The 20,761-nt window shown below is 41.1% G+C and overlaps 2 protein-coding genes across 2 annotated transcripts in view; one reads left to right on the forward strand and one right to left on the reverse strand.

The window, feature by feature from the left end:
- Window positions 1–20,124, reverse strand: part of nlgn3b (neuroligin 3b) — a 41,143-nt gene extending 21,019 nt beyond the window's left edge. The window contains exons 1-2 of the mRNA XM_057821756.1: window positions 19,858–20,124; window positions 6,892–7,552 (exon numbers count right to left, since the gene is read on the reverse strand). Of these exons, the coding sequence (XP_057677739.1) occupies window positions 6,892–7,372 (481 nt within the window). The 5' untranslated portion in view covers window positions 7,373–7,552; window positions 19,858–20,124. The remainder of the gene's footprint in view (window positions 1–6,891; window positions 7,553–19,857) is intronic.
- cchcr1 (coiled-coil alpha-helical rod protein 1) overlaps window positions 1–20,761 on the forward strand; it is a 172,116-nt gene that overhangs the window by 95,278 nt on the left and 56,077 nt on the right. The window lies entirely within an intron of this gene.

Here is a 20,761-nt window from a genome sequence, read left to right on the forward strand (position 1 = left end):
CATATTTCTATGAGATTTACACTGAAAAAAAGGGAATTTAACTAGTTTTAAGGAAGTGTGTTTTTGCCATGTAAAAATGAGGTAACGTGATCATCATTATTTCATACGTACTTTTAATGACATTTTTGTATTTCGTGATGTCAAATCAGTGGGGAAACATCACATTATTTGATACTTTTGTGCTGAAAAGAAGATTCTTGTCACACCGGAGGCCATTCTAAGAGTACCATGAATACAAATGAGGGGCGACATGTTGTGCGCTTTGCTTTTAACTAACTAAATAATGCACAAATATGCATTGACATATTTAATGGAGCAGTGATGCTGGTGAGGAGATCAGAACGGGTGCCTCATTAAATGCGAGCTGCACCATTTTGGATGGTTACCTGTCAAGCTGTTTGTGTGCTGTTGCTAGGCAACCGAAGCTCAGCCGCTCATGTTCCGTGAAGTGAATGCTGGCTTTTTTTTTTTTTTTTTGCAACATTCGCCACAAACTAAAGCAGCAAGAATTACCTAACTGCTTGGAAGCTCTATACATACTGTAATATCCTTTTTTTTTTTTTTTAATTAACCATTTATTCTCACCTAAGTTAATATATTCACGAAACAAAATGTTCCCTCCGTTAGAGCAAATGTTAAACCAGGACAGATTCAGCAACTTTCTGTACCTCACTAATTGGCCCCCAAAAGACGCCCTGTCTGAACAAAGATGTTGTTCCATAAATACAAAAAAAGGTTTAATGCAATTTTTAGGGGGGAAAAATGAGTAAGGCCCTGTCTTAAATTTCTTTTTAGTTATTTTGTTGTTGTTGCTGCCAGGTCCTCTATGTTTAAATGTATTGGTCGCAGTTATTGTCCACCCTGTCGTCAAACCTAAATTTTTTTACTCTAAATTTTTTGATTTGCAATAGAGATATTTTTCCAATTTCACGTGAAGAAGCTCAACTCAATGCAATTTTTCAAAATGATTATTCATTTTAAATTAAGTTAAATTTCTAAATGCCTAAATATTTTAGTCCAAGTATTACATTTTTTTAGTAATGATGCAAAATTATAATTTATTGATAATAAATGGAATTTAATTATTCATTCATTCATTCATTTTCCATGCCGCTTATTCCTCACGAGGGTCGCGGAGGTGCTGGAGCCTATCCCAGCTAACTTCGGGCAGTAGGCAGGGGACACCCTGAATTGGTTGCCAGCCAATCGCAGGGCACAAGGAGACACACAACCATTCACGCACACACTCACACCTATGGACAATTTAGAGTGTTCAATCAGCCTACCATGCATGTTTTTGGGATGTGGGAGGAAACCGGAGTTCCCGGAGGAAACCCACGCAGGCACGGGGGAGAACATGCAAACTCCACACAGGAAGGCCGAAGCCCGGGATTGAACCCTTGATCTCAGAACTGTGAGGCAGACGTGCTAACCACTCAGCCACCGTGCCGCCGGAATTTAATTAACTACATTTAATTAATATTTAAAAAATTGTTAAAAAATAATGTACATACACTTGCAATTTCTGGAGAAATTGCGAAGGTAGCTTTGCTTTAACACACGGGTGTCCAACCCTGGCTCTCGAGAGCCGCAATCCAGCTTGTTTTCCATGTCTCCCTCCTTTAACGCACCTGAATCAAATGATCAGCTCATCAGCAAGCTCTGCAGTTGCCTGATCACAATCCTGATAATTTGATTCAGGTGTGTTGGAGGAGGGAGACATAGAAAACAAGCTGGATTGCGGATCTCGGGGACCAGGGTTGGCCAACCTGCTTTAGCAGGTAAGCCCCTTGGGGTCACTCCCTGCTGATTCCAGGTCACATCCTGTTGATATTTTGACGTACATCGCCAGAAATTTCATCATCTTACATATGCGTCAATGGAATCCAAGTACATTGGCATCAGTAGAATCGACATACACGGCTGTCAATGGCAACAACGTACATGGCTGTCAGTGGCATGGACATACATGACCGACAATGGCACGGACGTACATTGGTGTCATTGGCAAGGACGTATATGGCTGTCAATGGAATCCAAGTACATTGGCATCAATAGAATCGGCATGCATAACCACCATTGGCAAGGACGTACATGGCTGTCAATGCCATGGACCTACACTAGTGTCAATGGAATCCAAGTACATTGGCATCAGTAGAATTGACATACATGGCCGTCAATGGCATGGACGTACAGTACATGGCTGTCAATGGCATGGACGTACATGGCTGTCAGTGGCATGGACGTAAATTAATGTCAATGGTATGGACGTACATGGCTATCAATGACATGGCTGTACATGTCTGTCAATGGCATGAATGTACATTGGTGTCAATGGAATCAAAGTACATTGGCATCAGTAGAATCGATATACATGGCTGTCAATGGCAACAACGTACATGGCTGTCAGTGACATGGACATACAGTGTACATGGCTGTCAATGGCATGGACGTACATTGGTGTCAATGGCACGGACGTACATGGCTGTCAACGGAATCCAAGTACATTGGCATCAATAAAATCAACATCCTTAGCCGTCATTGGCAAGGACGTACATGGCTGTCAATGGAATTCAAGTACATTGGCGTCATGAGAATCAACATGCATAGCCGCCATTGACAAGGACGTACATGGCTACCAATGGCATGGACGTACATTGATGTCAGTGGTATATACGTACATGGCTGTCAATGGAATCAAAGTATATTGGCATCAATACAATCGACATGCATAGCCATTGGCAAGGACGTACATGGCTGTCAATGGTATGGGTGTACATGGCTGGAAAAAAAAAAAAAGAATCAACATGCATAGCCATCTTTGGCAAGGACGTACATGGCTGTCAATGGAATCCAAGTACATTGGCGTCAATAGAATCGACATGCATACTTGCATAGCCATCACTGGCAAGGACGTACACGCCTGTCAATGGCATCAACTTACTTGGGTGCCAGCTGAATGTCAATGAGCTGTAATGGTAGGTATTTGGTCAAAAAATCACAACGACCCATGTTTTTCTGCCATTGAAAATGGAAGGGAAATTTTGGCCATTAGAAATAATGGAACGACGTACTGTACATAGCAACGACATCCTATTAGAAACGAATGGGAAAGTTTTTGGCAAACTTTGGGGGAGCCGTAGATTTTTCGACAAATTCTGTATACATCTTTTATGCCCTCTGCCTTCCTGAAATTCTTGATTTATGATTTATGTGAATTGGATAAAAATTGTACACCGTAAAAACACACCTCCTTAAAACTAGCTAAATTTAAAATATTTTTCACCCTGGCACTTACATGCTCATACATTTCTCCGGGGAGAGTTGGGACGGGGCTTTACAGTCCCAGCCCGACTCCCCCCTGTTTTTAATGCACCACACACCAAGGTTGTGGGATGGTTGGGACCTGCTGGGGGGGGGGGGGGCCTCATGGCTGCCTCCTCACCACGGGCCCCGCCATCCCTGCACCTTTTTTAAATGCACCACACACATCATACTCCACAGGAGAGCTCTGGCAAAGGGCGGTGGGACGGGCGGCTGGACAGAAACTCCATGCAGCGGTCCCACTGCCCCAAGCCAAGCTCTCCTATTTTAATGCATACATTGCACTACCCTCCCCTCACACCCCCATCACGGTGCTGGGTGATGGCTGCCAGTCGGGAACCTGGCAGCCACAGTAATAGGGTGGTAGGTGGGTCCCACACTTTTTCTATATGGCGTGGCTCCCGGGGTGTGGCCTCCCCTCTGCCTCGGCTGCCGGCCGCGGGAGTGGGTTGGGGGGTCGGGTCTCCGATCTTGCGTCGCCCCATGGCAGTCCCTGGGCGTTCTCCTGCCTCCGCCTTCCCCTCTCTTCTCTGGCTGGGCGTCCGCCCTGCGCTCCGTCGCGGGTTGCTGGCTGGGCGCCGGTGTATCAGCTGGGTGTCGCCTGCACCGGCGGGGGACCCTGCCTTGCCTGGGGCTTGGTGGGCCGCTGGGGGCCCCGTGGCGTGCCGTGCCGGTTGGGGGGCTGTGGCTGTGGCTCGTGGTCCGGGTGGGCGGGCGGGGGTGGGTGTAGGCGTGGGGTTGGTGATGCGTCCCCTCCTGCCATCCCTGAAGGCCGGTTGATGGGCGCGCGGGTGGCCCGGGGGACCACCCTGGGTCCCGGGGGGGGGTGACGGTGGCTCCTTTGCTGGGCGGTTGGAGGAGGGATGGGCTGCGCGTGGATCCCCCCGCCCCCCCGCCCGCCCTCCCTCCCCGGGCTGGCTGGGTGTGGGCCGTGGCCCTGGGTTGGTGCCCGCGCGGTCTCTCCGCCCGTCTGCGTGGCTGTCGCGCGCCCGGTGGGGCTTGCGTGCTGCTGGATGTGGTAGGGCATGCTCGGGTTGGGGGTTCCGGTGCCGGGATTGGCGATGCGGCGGCGTAGGGTTGGTCGCCAACGGGCTTTCACTCATAAGAGATTCACACGATTACTGGGTTCTAGATCACAGAACTGATTTGTGTACACTCTACCCCTTTCAATCACTTAGTTTATAGTCTTATAGACACCCCCACCCCCATTTCTCCTCTTTCACTGGCCAATAGGCCCCCACATGGTGTAAACCGGAAATACATCTCGCTGACGATAGCACCAGCATATTAGTAACTAGTTTAGATGTTCAATGTATTTCTTGTTGTTGTTTGTGTATGTGTTTCTTTTCTTTCTTCTCTTGTATTTCTTTTCTTCTGTCCCCCCATAATCCCTTCCTGTTCGCTGCTTTGTCATAATAAAAAGGTATTTTGAATCATCACAATGGGAGTATGTCAGACTCTCAATGTGAAACATTAAAACTGTTCAGAATCCGGGCACTTAGACTTCCATTCTCTGTGTCAAACAGCTGAACAGGACAGGTTTAAAAAAAAAAAAAAAAAAAAAAAAACCTAGCTAAATTTCCTTGTTTTCAGTGTAAATCTAGTAGAAATGAGTTAAATTATATGACAGTGCTTCAAGTCAATTTTACTCAGATTTCTTGAAATAAGAAAAATAGCTAGCTCAAAATAAGCTTAATACATTTATTTTAAGCAATAAATTAATATATTTAATAATAGACTTCATAATGTATTGAAGGGTCAGATCGGTCATGCACTGCGCCTCGCATTCAAGTAGGGGGCCGCCCACATCGATCTAACGCCGGATTTCTGTTGAAAAAGTACAAAAGCTGTACTGCATACATACAGGAAGGATTTTCTCAGGAGTGATTTGTTCCAGGATTCAAGGTAATTTATATTTTTCGAACCATGCATGCATTTTGAAACGTTGCGAAAAAAATCAATAGGGAGAAATTAGCTGCTACTGCATTGGCATCATAGTTTGCAATATTTACATAAAATAAATGCTAACTGCATGGTTTTTTTTTTTTGCTTTTTAACCAAGACTGGAGACTGTTTTACGTCTATATCTGTAAAAAATTCGGGGATTTAGCATTTATTCACATAAATTTTCACCAGAAAAGCTCTGTCAACATCAGCCAGCCGCTAGCTACGTTCACTAACAGACTAGCATTGTACTTCGACATATTTACATATAATAAATGCTAACTGCACATTTTTCTTTCTTTTAACCAAGAATCGAGACTGTTTTACGTCCATATCTATAAAGAATTCGGGGATTTAAGCATTTATTCACATGAATTTTCAACAAAAAAAGCTCTCTGTCAGCCTTGACGCCTCGTCAGCAATGCAACAATGCGTCAACAATAGCATTCATCGGCTCCGCGCCCCATGGCCCGTCAATACATTATGAAGTCTATGATTGAAATATGTGCAAGACAGAAATAGTGCAATGCGGTCCTAATTTAGGAGCGCCATTTTTGCAAGAGCAAATGTTTGCATTTTGTTTTATTGATTTGAGTGGATACGCTTCTCTCTAGTGGTAATAGTGAAATGACATAACTCATTTAACATGGCTGAATACAGTTGCTCCCGGTTAAGAGCAATATAAGGTAGGTTTTTGTTTGAGCTAATATGTTTTCTTATGCATTCGTAATTGTTTATAGGTACATTTAGCAGTTTTTGTGGGAATATGTGTTTGATGGATTTGTTAAGAGCATTGTAAAAAAAAAAAAGTTAGCATTTTATAGCATTTTAGCTAGCAGACTTTTGCTATGCCAGTTGGCCTATCGTTTATTTGTTGTACTTAGATCCTCATTTTATTTTTTTCTATACCGTTTGAGGCTAATCTTAGGTATTTGAATTTATTTTAAAATGGATTTATTGCTCTTGTAAAATTAAAGTGCAATCCCGCATAGTTTGATGAAACATTCGGGAATTTCATTTTGGATTCGCAACTAATGCTCTTTTCAAAGCTAAGTGTCTTAGCAAGCTTTTGTTTTTCATCTCCTATGGCTTGCTTTTGCATTACATGCAACAATCAACGATCAACAAACAAATAAAATTGAAGATAATTGAATTAAATATAAAGATAATTTCAAATGAAAAAGTTGTACAGCCACCATAATGGTGGTTTAGTGTACTGTATTATCTTTTTTTTTTTTTTTTTTTTTTTTTTTAATCTTAAGGGCTTTTGTGCACGAAAAAACCCGACTGAAAATGCCCGGTAGGATTTATTGCAATCATCTATCTTTGTAAAAGCAGACATTTTCAACTGCTGTATTGGATTTCAATGGACTGTGCAGTCATAATATTGTGGTCAGTCAGTAAACGTGAGGCTCATTTAAAATCCTGCACAATTTAAGCAGATAATATCTGAACCTCACCTGAGCTCAGCAATATTTGATGTGTCCTTGAGGGGAAATAATCACATACTGCATTATATTTATGTTTCTTAATGCTTCACATGCAAAATATATTTTCATTTAGAATATGCTTAAAGATTTGAATAATGCATCAAAAAGTAATACGACGATAGCGTCGACTCACCTTCCTCCGTCGGAGCGTAGATGTTGAGATATAAACAGTCCTCGCTCTGATCTTGAATGTACGAGGCGACCGTGTCCAGGTTGTAGGTGAACCATATGGGCATCATTATCTCCGGCACTGTGCTGTGGATGTTCTGCGGGCATACGGGCATGAAGTGGGTGGCGTTCCTTACGCCCGACCAAGCGGTCGGCTGATCCGGGGGCATGAAACGCTTGTCTCCCACCGGCGGGGCGGCGTAGGGGACCCCGAGATACTGGTCGACGGGCCGTAGCACTTCACTGGGGACGGGGACCCTCAGCCCTCGCAGCTTCCCGAACTGGGTGGTGACCGTCGGGTAGAACTTTTGGCTGGTGGCCTTGGTAAATGACCAGCAGGAGCATAATATCCACCAGAGCAGAGCACAGTGGGTGATAGTAGCAGTCCCTCGCCGGTGGAGCAGGTGTGCAGGGAGCAGATGGTCTATAAATGTAGCCAGCCACATGGTCTGTATCCTTGCACAACACAAATGCACTCTGTCGTGTCCACTCAGGCCCTTTGCACTGAACCTGTCACACAGACATCACTCAATCTGCTCTCAGATCGGATGCTTAACAAATCCAAATACTCCTGGGCCAGATAGGGACCGTCACTTCGTCTCATTTTCAGTGCAAGATACACCAATCTAAAAAGACAAAATAAGATCAAAATAGTCTCGATCAGTAATTACTAGGGGTACAACGGTTCAGTTAGCCCACGGTTGGGTTTGAACCTCGGTTTTGGGATCACGGTTTCGGTTCGGTTTGCTTTTTTTTTTTTTTAACAGCCTTTATTTTGCTTTTAAGAAAATGAAATAAACACTTAAAATGTAAAGATGTTCGAGTGTTAAAATGCCTCTTAGCTCTTTGGCTAGTTTAGTGACTGACTACTGAAATACACACACACAGTAGTAAAAAAGTTACTTGGCAAAGTAACTGGTGTTACCTTTCATGTTTCTTTTTTCATTTTTTCAAAAAAAAAAAAACAAAAAACAAAAAAAAACCTTTGCTATGTTTGGAGGTCATTTAATGTTCTGAATCAACCATTAAAGTTGATAAAATTGCTCCCGTTTTTGCATTAGTTCCCTTCTGTCTACTTTTGACATGTGAACATTTTAAAAGTGTTTCATCATTTAAAGATAGACTCAAGTCAAGATTTTGCCGATTTAGGAGTATTTTAGATAAAAAGTTACTTATAGGTTCACTAGGAAGGTTCACCAGTGGCTATAAATTGGTTGGCCACCCCGCTTGCCAGTATATTGTTAGATTGTTGAAGCATCAGTTATGCATTTATTTTGTTTTGTTAAAAGTAGGGCTGTCAAATTTATCGTGTTAACGGGCGGTAATTTATTTGAATTAATCATGTGAAAATATTTAGCGCAATTAAGGCATTCGCAGTACGACTCATCCACGCATTGCCGCAAACAGCCTACAATGGCGCTGTTTTTCTTCTATACAGCGATAAGAGGCGGTGTCAAGTGAGTGGAGTAAATAAAAGCATTCAATGGGGCCGTGCTTTTAATTGGCAAAAGCTTTGTCAGCTCTCCCACAGCAATTTTAAATATTGTGGGAAGCGACGTGGGAAAGAATGACAGGAGTTGATCTTTTTCTTAATACCCTGTAGTGTATCCAACGCAGAGAAGATATAGCATTTGCAGCCACCACACACAGTCATGGTTGCACCACTTCCCATCATGCATTTGGGCAGAACAGTGAAGTCGCTACAGTATCATTTACTAAATGCTCAACAAATACACTAGATGGCAATATTTAGTCACAATATACAAACTCACATTTATCCTTTAAGAATTACAAGTCTTTCTATCCATGGATCCCTTTCACAGAAAGAATGTTAATAATGTTAATGCCATCTTGTTGATTTATTGTTATAGTAAACAAATACAGTACTTATGTACCGTATGTTGAATGTATATATCCGTCTTGTGTCTAATCTTTCCATTCTAACAATAATTTACAGAAAAATATGGAATATTTTATAGAGGGTTTGAATTGCGATTAATTACAATTAATCAATTTTTAAGCTGTAATTAACTCGATTAAATTTTTTAATCGTTTGACAGCCCTAAAACATATATTTAGATCATAAAAGATGGCCTTCAGTACATTTCTTATAGATGATATCAGTCTATTATTGCTCTTCACGCTGTATGTTTACATAAATACAGTGCCCTTCATAATTATTGGCACCTCCTGAAAAATATGTGTTTTTTAGTTTCTAATATATATATATTTTTAATTCAAATAATATGGGACCTTAATGGAAAAAAGAGAAAAATCCAACCTTCAATACAAGTGCATTCATTCAGTGGGGAAAAAATCCAACATAAAGAAAAAATTATTTGACATCAAATAATGTGTGTCAGAATTATTAGCACCCCTGGTGTTAATACTTTGTACAACCCCGTTTTGCCAACAAAACAAGGTCTGGGGACTGAGATGGCCATGGGAGGAGCTTGATTTTGTGTCTGGTGAACCATTTCTGTGTAGATTTGGCCATATGTTAAGGGTCATTGTCTTGCTCAAAGACCCAGTGACGACCCATCTTCAGCTTTCAGGCAGAGGGCATCATCTGACCAAAGCACACGGTCCCAGGCTTCAACTGGGACCGTGTGTATTTTTGTGTCAGACCAAGATTGAGCTTTATGGCAACAAACACTCTAAGTGGGTCTGGCGTGCCATGAAAAATGCGCATGCTTTAAAGCACCTCATACCCACTGTGAAGTATTGGAGGTGGGTCAGTGATGCTGTGAGGCTGTTTCGCTTCCAAAGGCCCTGGGAACCTTGTTAGGGTGCATGGCATCATGAATGCTTTGAAATACCAGGACATTTTAAATCAAAATCTTTTGCCCTCTGCCCGAAAGCTGAAGATGGGTCGTCACTGGGTCTTTGAGCAAGACAATGACCCTAAACATATGGCCAAATCTACACAGAAATGGTTCACCAGACACAAAATCAAGCTCCTCCCATGGCCATCTCAGTCCCCAGACCTTGTTTTGTTGGCGAAAGGGGGTTGTACAAAATATTAACACCAGGGGTACTAATAATTCTGACACACAATATTTTTTCTTTATGTGGGATTTTTTCCCCACTGAATGAATGCACTTGTATTGAAGGTTGGATTTTTCCTCTTTATTTCCATTAAGGTCCCACATTATTTGAATTAAAAAAAAAAAAAAATTAGAAGTAGGGCTGTCAAAATTATCGCGTTAACGCGCGGTAATTATTTTTTTAAATTAATCACGTTAAAATATTTGACGCAATTAACGCACATGTCCCGCTCAGAAAGTATTCTGCCTTTTGATAAGTTTTACAGCAAGGCTTTTTATGCTGTCCAACAGCGAACTCTTGTGGTCGCTTTGCGACATGGTTTATTGTTTTCTTACCAGTTCAATATGGCTGCACGACGTCTCGGGCTGATAATGTTGTGCTTATATGATCCTTGGACAAGATTTGTCCGTAAGTATGGTTGTTGTAAAGAATGTACATATTATGTTAGTAAGCGAAATGTTCTATTTTTTGTATGAGACGCTTTTTGTTTATGTTTAGTGAACTTGTATAGCGTACTAAGCTAACGTTGTTGCTAATGCAATGCTTGTGTACTTTTATTTTGTAGTTTTACGACGGTCTAAAGAGGACAATGGTTTGAGGCCATTTTATTAATAAATCAGATGAAAAAGGAAGAAGAATTATTAAGGCGTCGTTCACTAGCTGTCTAGCTTTGGAAAAAGTAGACGCTTCAGAGTGAGGACAGCATAGACAGATTTAAATGACAGTAGAGTGAAATGACCACTACAGTCCTTATGTACCGTATGTTGAATGTACATATCCATCTTGTGTCTTATCTTTCCATTCCAACAATTTATTTTACAGAATATATATATAATTTACAGAAAAATATGGCATATTTTATAGACGGTTTGAATTGCGATTAATTGCGATTAATTACGATTAATTAATTTTTAAGCTGTAATTAACTCGATTAAAAAATTTAATCGTTTGACAGCCCTAATTAGAAGCTAAAAAACATCTTTTTCAGGGGGGCCAATAATTATGGAGGGCACTGTATATTTTCATCTTAAATTAGTGCAGAAAAAGCACAAACTAGTGTGTAAAGATTCACCAGAATGCAGGGAATGACGTAGTTGATACTCTAAATGTGTGCGTGTGTCCCGGCACTGGTGGTGGGGCCAGGGCCGGCCCAGCCTATACGCAGACTATGCAGCTGCTTAGGGCCCCTGACGACTAGGGGGGCCCCAATCTGGCAATTGTTTAATTCGTGTTCTATTTTGTTTACTACAGTTTGCTTTATTTCACTTTTGTGAGTTTTGAGACTTGATTACAAGCTTTAAAAAATAAAAGTTCTTCCTTAACTTCTTTCTTTCCTCTTTTAGAAAAAGGTTTGGCGCTATCTACTGTAAGTACTGACAATCATTTGGGGTGGGAAGTTTGAAGTATGCAGTGCAACAAAATCTGATTAATATACAAAATATACACGTATGGGTTTCACAGTACACTGTGACGAAATGGTGGGCCAAAAATATGGGCCCCTTTGCATTATTTTGATTAGGGCCCCCAAATGGCCTGGGCTGGCCCTGGGTGGGGCCCAAAGTGATATCTTTTCATTGGGCCCAAAATCCCTGGCAGCGGCCCTGCCGGCACCTGCCTAGTCATAACACTGTCATGTCATAATGACGACAGTTTTATGACGCCATTGTCAAATAAACTGTTACCGATTTTTTTTTAAGTTGTTCCCAGAAACAGCAACACAAAATGTAACTATAAATCCTTTCCTGCACTTAAGTTTAAAAAAGTCATTTCAATCAACAAAAAGATGTTAGAATGATCCACCGTGAAATGACACTGTCACATCTTAAAATCCCTCCGGCCTAGGGTTACAGTGAGCTTCTATTGCTCATCATGTTCTCGCAGGCTTGTCAATGAACGCGGCAAAAACAAGCTTGTTAACCTAATCAAATTTATTGACGAGTTCTGCCTCCGGCATTGTGAAAGACTGCCGCTGTGAAGCAGCTCATTTTCCAACTGCTAAACCTATTTAGGATAAAGGCGGGAGACAATTTGTGCCTCCCAAAAGGATGAACTAATTAGCCAAAGACAAGCGCGTTACTTCCCCTCGCTGTTTACAAATAACGCTACGCAACGCAGAACTTTTTATAATGCTCGTCAGTTTGTCCGTCGCGTACAACCAGACACGTTAGCGTCACCGTAGCGCATCGGTGGTGGCGCTAATGTTCCTTCCGGCCCGAGGGCCTACTTTGTCCGCATTAATCAAGGCGTGTGATCGCAGTTCGCGCAGGGTCGCGAAAGGTCTTGCCGCATACATGAAATTCTAACGAAAGATGATTTATTATCGCAAATTGGGAGAATCTCCCGGCTTGACGGTAATACACTCGGAGACGGTCGGAACGTTCGAGAAATCCTCAAATGGCGCCCGAGCCGGCAGCACCAATCAGACTTGGTTAGTTGTTTTCAGCTCGATCAAAAGAGATAATATGAATTCTTAAAATGAGCAGCACTTCCTTTTGAATTATACATGACGCCGCTTCAATTATTCTATTTCTATTTGATGTATTGCGGCAATGTTAAGTTAGCTTTACACCTGATGCAGACTGTGTGCTGAATATCATGTGATGCGCGACCGGGCAGATGTGGAGAAGGTCTTTATGACCGTGTCGTAAAAGTAAGTCGTTTAAGTTTACGCACTTTTTGAAGCAATGCAAAGTTACTGGGCGGAGTGTTTATTTGCCTATAACTCAGAAAATGAGTTATATACTAAATATAGGTTCAGAAATGTAAACCTCTCATAGCTATAATAATTTATAGCAATGGGCCACAGATGTTTATGCATCGCATTAATGCATTCGGGTCCCTTGGGTTAACTGGGACCATCAACTGCTACACAATATGATAGATATTGCCAGCGCGATTTATTATGTATCGGCATAAATTCCTTCTTTCGGCCATTTTAATCATACACAGTGGGGCAAATAAGTATTTAGTCAACCACTAATTGTGCAAGTTCTCCCACTTGAAAATATTAGAGAGGCCTGTAATTGTCAACATGGGTAAACCTCAACCATGAAAGACAGAATGTGGGGGAAAAAAAACAGAAAATCACATTGTTTGATTTTTAAGGAATTTATTTGCAAATCATGGTGGAAAATGCGTCCCTGACAGCAAATTTTTTTTTTTTTTTTTTTTGGTCAGGGGCGTGATTTGTTGGTCCAGCATTTCAGTGCATCAACAAATCTCCAACTCTATCAAATGACATTTTTATAAACAACATGCACTTCTCGGGATTTGTTCAGTAAATGAATTTATGCATATTATTATTTTGTTTTATACTGTAATGTGTTTAACTATGCACGGTCCCTTTAAGAGATGCTGGGACTGGAGAGCTGTGAGGTAGTAGGAAGCGAGGGCGGGAAGCCAAAGTTAGCGGTCGAATGTGGCGGCAGTCCGCTGTTATTTTGTTTATTGTTGCCACAATAAAGGGGAGAAAGCCAGCAACGACTCCTCTCCTTCTTTCCACCCATTCAGGGCTATTACAATCCATTAAAAAAAAAAAAAAAACTTTAAAAAATATTATTGTTTTATATACATGAGAGGTGCCGCATCTGCCCAAATAAGTCCTGGAACACAGGGAGGCCAAAATCAAGAGGTGCAGGTGCCCTTGCTAATGGAAGGAGATTTTCACTCAAAATCTCTCGCTACATGGCCCCATTCATTCTTTCCTTTTACACAGATCAGTCGTCCTGGTCCCTTTGCAAAAAACAGCCCCAAAGCATGATGTTTCCACCCCCATGCTTCACAGTGGGTATGGTGTTCTTCAGATGCAATTCAGTATTCTTTCTCCTCCAAACACGAGAACCTGTGTTTTTACCCAAAAGTTCTATTTTGGTTTCATCTGACCATAACACATTCTCCCAGTCCTCTTCTGGATCATCCAAATGCTCTCTAGCGAACCGCAGAGGGGCCTGGACGTGTACTGGCTTCAGCAGGGGGACACGTTGTCAGGGACGCGGGCAGGCAGGCAGGTTGTGTGGACCCAATTGCAGGGAAACAAAAGCGGCAAGGCAGGTGAACTCAAAAAACGTTTAATGATATCTAACAAAAACACAAAGTACAACTGAAAGCACTGAGGATCAAAAGGGCAAGATTCAAACAAAACTTACTTAAATCGGAGGGACTGGTACACGAGGGCTTGGACCGGACTTGAAATTGACGTAGACATAGACATAGACAATGACGCAACAAGGAGTGAACAGAAAATGGGTGCTTATATACACACAAGCAGACAAGGGGTAACGAGACAACAAGGAACAGGTGAGCACAGGAGGATAGTCTAGGAGAAGGCACATCAGGTGAAATCAATGGGCAATCACAGGGACAAGTCACACTAGGAGAAAACAAACACAAAACCTAACACACGTCTGGCAGTGCAGGATTTGAGTCCCTGGCGGTGCACTTTGTTACTGATAGTAGCCTTTCTTACTGTGGTCCCAGCTCTCTCTAGGTCATTAACTATGTCCCCCCGTGTGGTTCTAGGATTTTTGCTCTTATCATTTTGACACCACGGGGTGAGATCTTGCATGGAGCCCCAGATCGAGGGAGATTATCAGTGGTCTTGTATGTCTCTCTTTTTCTAATAATTGCTCCCACAGTTGATTTCTTTACACAAAGCGAAAAGTGAAGAGTTACAGAAAATGTTTGGCCTCTGTTATTGCCAACAAAGGGTACATAACAAAGTACTGAGATTAACTTTTGGTATCGACCTAATACTTATTTTCCACCATGATTTGCAAATAAATTCTTTAAAAATCAAACAATGTGATTTTCTGTTTTTTTTTTCTCCTCATTATGTCTCCCGTGGTTGAGGTTTACCCATTTTGACAACTACAGGCCTCTCTAATCTTTTCAAGCAGGAGAACTTGCACAATTGGTGGTTGACTAAATACTTATTTGCCCCACTGTATATTAAAGATACATTGTACTCAACTTTACAGTGCTTATCCAACTGCTGTCAAATCACGCAGTGTCCCGATACCAGCAAACCGGGGGGGTGATAAATCACTACACATCACAAACATATGGTGCATCAATAAAACAAACAGCATAGACTTCACTATCAGTTGACGAGACAGCTCCTACACATAGACTTCATAATTGTACTGACGGCTCACATCCGCCAGCCACTGCGCCTTCAAGTAGGGGGCCGTCCTACAATCCGCTTCACTTAATCGCAGTCGGTCGCAATTGGTCAACACATGCAGCGATCCAACGCCGGATTTAGGTTGAAAATGTACGAAAGCTGTACCGCATACAAAAGGAAGGATTGTTTCAGGAGTGATTTGTTCGAGGATTCCAGGTCATTATTATATTTTTCGTACCATGAATGCATTTTGAAACGTGAAAAAAATCAAAGGGAGAAATTAACCGCTACGGACTTGCATCATTCTTCGACATATTTACGTAAAGTAAATGCAAACTGCCAGTTTTTTTTTTTTTTTTTTGTGCTTTTAACCAAGAATCAAGACTGTTCTATGTCCATATCTATAAAGAATTCAGGAATTTAAGCATTTATTCACAAGAATTTTCAACTGAAAAAGCTCTGTGTACACATGGCGTGGGCTAATTTTCCCAACTGACTAGCCTCATAGTTTGCAATATTTACGTAAAATAAATGCTACCTGCGCTTTTTTTTTTTTGCTTTTAAGCAAGAGTCGAGACCATTCATACCGTCCATATCTATAAAGAATTCAGGTGTTTAAGCATCTATTCACAAGAATTGTCAACGGAAAAAGCCATTATGGCAGCCCCCTTATCACAACAAAGAGCTAAGAGACTAGCATCATTCTTCGACATATTTACGTAAAATAAATGCTAACTGCCCTTTTTTTTTTTTTTGCTCTTTTCAAAAAGAATCGAGACCATCCATACCGTCCATATCTATAAAGAATTCAGGGATTTAAGCATCTAGTCACAAGAATTGTCAACGGAAAAAGCAATTATGGCAACCCCCTTGTCACAACAAAGAGCTAAGAGACTAGCATCATTCTTCGACATATTTACGTAAAATAAATGATAACTGCCCGTTTTTTTTTTTTTCTGTGCTCTTTTCAAAAAGAATCGAGACTGTTTCACATCCATATCTATAAAGAACTCGGGGATTTAAGCATTTAGTCACAAGAATTTTCAACAGAAATGCTCTGTTTACATATGGCGGCCGCCACATTGACGAACAGACTAGCATCGTACTTGGACATATCTATGTAAAATAAATGCGAATTGCATGTTGTTGTTGTTGTTTTTTTTTGCTTTTAGCCAAGAATCGAGACTGGCAGCTCTCTTATCACAACAAAGAGCTAAGAGACTAGCATCATTCTTTGACATATTTACGTAAAATAAATGCTAAATGCCCGTTTTTTTTATGGTGCTGTTTTCAAAAAGAATGGAGACTGTTTAACGTCCATATCTACAAAGAATTCTGGGATTTAAGCATTAATTCACAAGAATTTTCAGCGGAAAAGCTCTGTTTACATCAGGCAGCCCCGAGCTTTTTAGCGATCGTGTGTTTTTGTTTGGTTACAATAAATTCGCTTATGCGCCACTTTGTTGTCTGTTTTGGGAGTCAACCTTGTTTTCCACATTAGCGGCCCTTAATACAGACATTTTTTAGTAAACAGACTGGTCTTTCTCCATCTCCCACTTTATTAGGTCAAAGCCAAAAGTCAAACACTACATACGTTTAATCATATTTCCTCATCTTACCTCTCCATATCACCAGTACTCTTTGCTGTGTGCTCTTGTTTGGTTCAAAAATACAGAGCCCTTTCTGAAAATGAGAGAGCCACTGCCACCTACTGAGTGGACGTACAATCACGCTTTAGTCTAGTATGGCAAAAAAGTATGTTCCCCGAGGTCACATCGCCCCACTATTTGAGAAGTATTGGTTTAAAGCATAGACTTCATATGATTGGTGGGTCATAGTCCACCTTCACTGCGCAACGCCTTTAAGTTGGAGGCCGCCTTACAGTCCGCCTCAGTTATTCGCAGTCGGTCGCAGTTAGTCAACACATGCAGCAATCCAACGGCGGATTTACGTTGAAAAAGTACGAAAGCTGTACCGCATACAAACATGAAGGATTATCTCTGGAGTGATTTATTCGAGGATATTGTTCAAGGTATTATTATATTTTTCGTACCATGCATGCGTTTTGAAAGGTTGTGAAAAAAATCAATGGGAGAAATTAACCACTACGGACTAGCATCATTCTTCGACATATTTACATTTACTTGAAATTAATGCTAACTGCACGTTTTTTTTTGCTTTTAACCGTGAATTGAGACTGTTTTACGTCCACATCTATGAAGAATTCAGGGATTTAAGCATTTATTCACAATAATTTTCTGCGGAAAAGCTCTGTTTAAATATGGCGGAAGCTAGCTACATTCACTAACAGACTAGAATTGTACTTCTACATATTTAAGTAAAATAACGCTAACTGCACGTTTTTTTTTGCTTTTAACCAAGAGTCCAGACTGTTTTACGTCCACATCTATGAAGAATTTAGGGATTTAAGCATTTATTTACAAGAACTTTCACCAGAAAAGCTCTGTTTACATCAGGCGGCTGCTAGCTACATTGACTAACAGACTAGCATCGTACGTCGACATATTTACGTAAAATAAAGGCTAACTGCACGTTTTTTTTTTTTTTTTTTTAACCAAGAATCGAAACAGTTTTTCATCCATATCTATAAAGAATTCAGGGGATTTAAGCATTTATTCACAAGAATTTTCATCGGAAAAGCTCTGTTTACATCAGGTGGCCGCTAGCTACATTCACTAATAGGCTAGCATCGTACATCGACATATTTACATAAAATAAATGCTAACTGCACTTTTTTTGCTTTTAACCTAGAATCGAGACAGTTTATTTTAATCGGAGAAGCTCTGTTTACATCAGGCGGCAGCTAGCTACATTCACTAACAGACTAGCATCGTACTTCGACATATTTACGTAAAATAAAGGCTAACTGCACGTTTTTTTTTTGTTTTAACCAAGAATCGAAACAGTTTTCCATCCATATCTATAAAGAATTCAGGGGATTTAAGCATTTATTCACAAGAATTTTCATCGGAAAAGCTCTGTTTACATCAGGTGGCCGCTAGCTACAGTCACTAATAGGCTAGCATCGTACATCGACATATTTACATAAAATAAATGCTAACTGCACTTTTTTTTGCTTTTAACCTAGAATCGAGACAGTTTATTTTAATCGGAGAAGCTCTGTTTACATCAGGCGGCAGCTAGCTACATTCACTAACAGACTAGCATCGTACTTCGACATATTTACGTAAAATAAATGCTAACTGCACTTTTTTTTTTTGCTTTTAACCAAGAATCGAGATGGTTTGTCCATATCTATAAAGAATTCAGGGATTTCAGCATTTATCCACAAGAATTTTCAGTAGAAAAGCTCTGTTTACATATGGCGGCCGCCTCACTGAGTAACCGACTAGCATCGTACTTCAACATATTTACGTAAAATGTTAACTGCACGGTTGTTTTGCTTTTTAACCAAGAATCGAAACAGTTTTAGGTCCATGTCCATAAAGAATTCAGGGATTTAAGCATTTATTCACAAGAATTTTCAATGAAAAAAGCCATTTGTCTATACCACTCCGTCAGCTTTGATGGCCTTCGCCAACAATGCAGGCCCCCTATTTATTGGCCTGGCGCCCTGTGTCCTGTCAATACATTATATGAAGTCTATGATTAAAGTTTGAAAAATTTCTTTTCTGACACGTTTAACTTTCATAGACTTGCCTCTCCCAGTCAAAAATGGATTGGACCAGTGCTGCAACGATTAATCGATTAACTCGAGTATTCGATTATAAAAAAAGATTCGGTTGAAATTTTGCTGCTTCGATTATTTGTTTAATTAAAGTGGCGTTGTCATGGTTTATTTTGAAAGTGTTTGCATTTAGTTTTATTGATTTGGGTGGATACACTGCCCTCTGGTCTGCGTCATTTCACATGGGTGAATCCAGCTGCTCCCTGTTAAGACATACATAAGCAAAGTTTGTTTGAGCTAATCGATTAATCGACTACTAAAATAATCGATAGCTGCAGCTCTAGATTGGATGTCTATCAGCGTCAATAGCAGCCGACTAGTCGGAGCTTAATTAAAAAAAAAATTTTTTTCAACACCTGCACATTCACTAGGTCAAATTGACCCGGCAAAACTCGGGTAACAGGAGGGTTGATAACTTTTTTTCTATCGAAAAATTAAAATTTGATTCGAAATGGCCACCATCACTGGATTTTTTTCCCCCTATACTGCCCAGCACTAAAACATCCCAGCATAAATCACATATATTGAATAGACCTGCATAGTTTCCATGTACTCCAATGATTGTTCTAATTGACAGCCAATAAAACATTTTGACGAAAGCTTATTAATTGGAAAAAGCTTGTAGAAATTAAAGAAGCACTGTAATGTCAGGGGACAAAAAAAAAAAAAAAAAAAAAACAGCACCGGGCTGCCAATGCCCTTGTAATTTGACATGTGCTCGTCCTAACCGATTGAGTGGATTCCTCAAATGCCCCCCTGAATTATCAGTGCAATGATAAGAATGGAGAATTGATGCAGAGGTTGATACCTGAGGGACGAAATACAGCTTGATGTGGGGTTTTAATTAATGCAATGATCCGGATCCATAACGGGAAAACAAGCCACAGCCCAGATATGATAGGAACACATTAAGGCAAGCTTGTTAATTCCAGCTCTCCAACGGTGAGCGCACCTCAACACGCATAATCAATATTCACCGTTTAGCAACACGTCTAAATGAGAAAATGTGACATGTTTGTAATCATGAGTGTGGAAATACGATGCTTACTCACTCGCTTGAAGAGACGCCGTTACGCGCTCCGTCTGTGCACGTCCTCCATTGTCGGTTCGGCGATGAGACGAGAAGGAACGACTTTCCGCGCTTCCCTATCAGCGACACATCAGATCTTTCCTCACATCGCACATCTCCTCCTGCTTTGTGCGCTCTGCGCTGCTGCCTTGGCGCATTCACGACGCCAAGGTCAGGAGCGCCGAAGGTTTTAATGGAGCGCCCACTATAGAGATCTCTCTCCACGGCGCCCACTGGCCGCGCGTTGCTAGGCGACCACCGGGATACGCCAGTGCATTAGATCTCAGCCGACAAGAAAAAAAAAATCCCGATTTAGCAACCATTAACCCATAGGCGGCCGTGGACGGTAATAGACGTCCGGAAAGTTGCCAGCTCGTTCAAATGGATTGGAAGTCTTACGCCGTCAATTTAAACATGATCATTCAATGCTGGCCCTCTGTTGGCAATTTCAACGTGTAGTCACTGTTTGCAGATTACAGTGTATCACAAAAGTGAGTACACCCAGGGGTGAAAGTGGGCCAGAGCGGTCAGGAACGCAGTTCTGGTATACGTTTCAGGGCAGGAACGCAGTTCCAGACGCTAAGCTGCCACAAATGCATTTCATCAGTGGCGCCTCCAGAATTTTTTCATAGGGGTGGCCAGATGGGGCCACTTAAAATCTTGGGGTGGCCAAAACTAAAGCCATAATTTCAGGTTTTCATTATATTATTGCAGTAAAAAGGTCAGGGGAAAACTATCAGAAAGACTTAAGGACACGGTTACTGATATACTTTGGTGTATTGTGTAATATTTGATGTTACTAATGATTTAATGTGCATAGTCCGTAACTGTCCAGTCAACATTTTGAGTTCCACAACAATTCTGTTTTATTGTGTTATGTATATATT

The sequence above is a fragment of the Corythoichthys intestinalis genome, chromosome 18 (assembly GCF_030265065.1).
Source record: "Corythoichthys intestinalis isolate RoL2023-P3 chromosome 18, ASM3026506v1, whole genome shotgun sequence".
NCBI lineage: Eukaryota > Metazoa > Chordata > Actinopteri > Syngnathiformes > Syngnathidae > Corythoichthys > Corythoichthys intestinalis.